The sequence below is a fragment of the Beta vulgaris genome, chromosome 5, assembly GCF_026745355.1.
Source record: "Beta vulgaris subsp. vulgaris cultivar EL10 chromosome 5, EL10.2, whole genome shotgun sequence".
Taxonomy (NCBI): Eukaryota; Viridiplantae; Streptophyta; class Magnoliopsida; order Caryophyllales; family Amaranthaceae; genus Beta; species Beta vulgaris.
The window spans coordinates 64,576,758-64,580,712 of NC_079206.1; the positions used below are offsets into that span (position 1 = coordinate 64,576,758).

The following is a 3,955-nucleotide window of genomic DNA, read 5'->3' on the forward strand; positions in this document are numbered from 1 at the left end:
TGGTTGTAATGTTGACCAACTACTAAACGGACCGTTCATAGTATATACCACCAAATATAATCATGTGCATATAATAATAAGTATGCATGATAAACTAAGGATTTTTTTTAAAGGTGATATGGCATTGTGCTACTAGAAGCTTCTCAAATCAAGGATGTTCAAAGTGGGGACCACAATAGCCTATATATATATATATATACCTGAGATTGACCAGATCTCCCCTCCCACAATCTCGGAACCTCTTACCTCTCTCTTCCTAACGCGCAATTTCTCACTCTCTCTTCCTCTCCTCTCTCTTTCTTTCCTCACCATTCACGTTTCACAGTCTCCATCTTCCCTTTATTCCATCAAAACCCTAATTATCCCCAAAACCAATTGAATTTCGCAGAAATTCAACAATGGCGGGAAAACGATCACGTATACACCGATCATCCAGCTCCGGCAATACTTCCGTCATCTCCGGCTTTGAATACACCGATCGTCCTCCTCTTACCCTCACTTTTCCGGCGAAAACTCATTCTCCGATCGCTCAAAAAACGTCGCCGGGGAATAATTGGCCGGTGATTTTTCGGAATATGTCGCCGGAATATCATCGGCCGGCGATTTTAGCGATTTCGGCTCCTGAGATTGATCCTGTTGATCAAATGTGGGATGGTTTAGTGCCGTTTGGTCGATTCTTTGAGAAGTGTTTTTATTGTAAGAAGAAGATTAGTGATGATGAGGAAGTTTTCATGTACAGGTTTGAGATCTTTCTCTTTGATTTCTTCTTTTTATTTTTGTATATTTGTTTCAGATTTTTTTTTGAAAATTTTCGATTTTCTTATCGGCTTGTTCTTGATTTGTGATTAATCTGATGATTACGCATGAATTTTTTTTTTTGTTCGATTGTTCTTATGTTTGGTTTGATTGGAATGTTAGAATGAATTTAGTGAAGGAAATTATTGAAGTATTGAAACTTGATGGCTATGTGTTGAGTTCCTGTTAAATTTTAAGCACATTTTACAAAATTAATCTTTCTAAAAGATTGTCTATATGTGATTGAAGGCGTTAATAGTAAAACAAAAATCTCGTTGATTGAGGATGCGATAATTTTATAGCAATGCAGAATGAGTAGTGATTCAAATTGATCTTTGTATATATGTGGAAGAAATATGATTATTGAAGTAAATTTGTTCTTTTTTATTCTCTTCAAAACCTAAAATTTTGTGGGAGTCAATACTAGTGTAATTTATGACTTAGTGTGTATTGTTTTGGAACATATATTGTCCTTGATGGATGGAGTATATGGTTTCCGTAACGGAAGGATCAATAATCAAATAGGTTCAGATTAGATAAGTTGTGAATACATATTTGCGTATTGGTTGCTATTTTTTTTGGAAAAAGATATGAGTTCATTTCATTTATCTTTGAAATGATATGAATTGAAGATGAGAGGGGGGGAAAATGCCTTTGTACTACGTTAAGTACTCATCTAACTATTGAGTTTGCAGACCCCGTTTCCATGCAAATGATTGCCTTTAGGGTTTAAAATAAAAAGGAAGGTGTAGTCCCCAAAAAATATTTATTATAGTAATGGTTGTAACGTGTAAGTTGATAACACCATCGATATTGCACAATTACTATTATTATCTTAAACATTTCTTCAACTTTTCAAGGATTTCATATTGAGGTGAAGTTTTTAAAAAGAATTGATTTTTCTTCTTCACATTGTTCTTTTAACCTCCACATCAAGCACATAAACAGAATATCTATTTTTGCTAGTATTCCCATAATCAGTGATAAGCTAGAAGTTATATGAATGGAGTCCCTTACATACCTTATTAATTCTCGGATTCTGATAATAAAAAATTATTGGCATTTACAGCAACTTGCGAGCCTTTTGCACCGATGCCTGTCGTACAAAACAGATCGAAATGGAAGTGGATCTGAAGAGACTGTCTGCATCATCATGGATGATGAAGTCAGGAAAGCGTAGGTGAAGTCAGGGTTACCCAGTGGTGCCTAGGCTTGTAGTGGTAACTTAGAATTACCACATCTGGAAGTGGCAAGCTTTTCAAATTTTTGGGATTGGCTAGCACTTTCCAGTGCAGTGTCTTTAAAATACTTATTTTTTTCCTAGACAAATTATTTTCTCAGGCACTATCAGGTTTGTACATCCTGAGTTTTTATTTGGAGTTGTTCTGATTGCTGAGAAGATAGTGACTGCAAGTTAGAGAGGCTTCTAAAATCAATAGTTTTTCTTTATCTAGCAGAGAAACTAGACGGTTTTGGAGTAGGTTCTTCCTCTTGACACAAATGTATATATGTTTCTTATTCCCAAGGCTTTTATGTTAATTTTTAAATGAAACATGTTCTCTGTTAAATTATTGATTATGGCAGGCTACCAAGTTCCAACGACGTTGAGTTTTTATTGAGCTATGACAAAATGGATGCCCTTATGCTAACAGAAAGCTTATATATTTAAATAAGATGATGAGATAGAGGAGGCTGAGTTGCATAACTGACCAATATCTTGTGTGTTATGTACAAAATAATACATATTTTTTCATGTTGTGACATGTTTTATTAGCTACTCTTGTCTCTGGTTTGCTTATGTTGTTGACTGCTTCTCCTGTCTAGATTGTAGAACATGTGCTGTTTCTTTTATTCTTGTATCTTAGGCAATCAATCTCTTTTACTATTAGCCTATCGTTCAGTATGAGGATAATTGCCTTATCGGCACTCCTAGCAGCCAACTGCGGAAAGAAAGTTATGTCACATCAGCATTTAAAGTACTTGACGATCCCTCAGAAGCATTTGTGTGTTTTATACATGGACATGTTAGTTCATGGCCTATCATTTCCTCTTGCTTAGGTTCATTTTGCACTGTAATCATGCTGAATTTGTTGTGTTATTGGCCACTGTAATCTGAAGAACTGATGTAAATTGAATCCGTGGTATGTGAAGAAATTTAACATGTATGCTGATTAGATATCTAGGGATCTTTTGTCTCTTATTTTTTCCTTAGAGAACAGAAACTTCAGAACTCACTCGGCACTTTAAGGAGGTAAATTACAGAGGCCATGCTGAATCTAGAGTACATGAGCTCGAAAAGGAATAAAGGATCATGATCTTGTATCCTGCAAAAGAAAATGTTCTGAAGCCAACACTGGCAATTCTGCTTGTAAGAATCACGGTCAGTATTTCCTAGCTAGTTTTGGGCGTTTAAAGTATTATGTTCCCATTGTTAGGCAAATAAATTTAGTGGAAGACCATTGATACACGGGTTTATATTGTTGATTTCCCCTCCCCTGGCCCGATCCTCCATGTGAAAGAATTTGAATTGGGTCTTTTGACCTGGCTTCTGTGAACCTGCTCGGGGTGCTATGGGGCATCTGCTCGGGGTGCTATGGTGAGGTTGAATGGTTGTTCATGAGCTAGATTTATATTGTTTCTCGCAATTGATAAATGGAAAAGAAATTGATGATAACCAGAAATTAGGAACATTTAGAAGCAGTGTATTGTTTCCATCTGTAGATGTTCGAGACTCCAAGAGTGTGCTTTCAAAACATGATTAATCTATGTATGACGATATGGTTCTCTTAGCCTATTTAAGCTGATATTGACTTTTGTTTGCTTAATTGATCTTATAGTTTAAAACATTAAATGTGGTCAATTAATCTTTTTATTTCCCATTCTAATTACCCTCTGTTGCTCTCATGCTGTTTTCTGTTCGTACCATATGCTAGCTAATGCTGTTCTTTGTTGTCATGAACTCGTGACACAAGTTTCTGCATACGCCCACATCCCTTACCCTCTTCGGCTCTTCTACTCCCCCTGATTTTGAGTTTCTGTGGACTGAATGCTTGGATCTTTTGCAAATGATAGTATGTCCCTCACATGATAGTCATATATATGCAAATGGTAGATACACGTAGCTTGCATGCTATGGATGTAAATTTCCTGGCACTTACGA

At 36.1% G+C, this 3,955-nt stretch overlaps 1 protein-coding gene across 1 annotated transcript; it reads left to right on the plus strand.

Annotated features, from left to right (window-relative positions):
• The first annotated feature begins 233 nt into the window (after positions 1–233).
• Positions 234–2,334, plus strand: LOC104894530 (hypothetical protein). The gene is made up of 2 exons (XM_010680786.2): positions 234–739; positions 1,865–2,334. The coding sequence occupies exons 1-2, from the start codon at positions 399–401 to the stop codon at positions 1,977–1,979; spliced, it is 456 nt and encodes a 151-aa protein (XP_010679088.1). The 5' UTR covers positions 234–398; the 3' UTR covers positions 1,980–2,334.
• The last annotated feature ends 1,621 nt before the right edge of the window (positions 2,335–3,955 follow it).

Excerpts from the sequence above, each read along its gene's own strand:
- LOC104894530 (XM_010680786.2), top strand. The coding sequence starts at position 399 with ATGGCGGGAAAACGATCACGTATACACCGATCATCCAGCTCCGGCAAT. Across the intron at positions 740-1,864 it reads GAGGAAGTTTTCATGTACAG|CAACTTGCGAGCCTTTTGCA; the intron begins GTTTGAGATCTT and ends TGGCATTTACAG.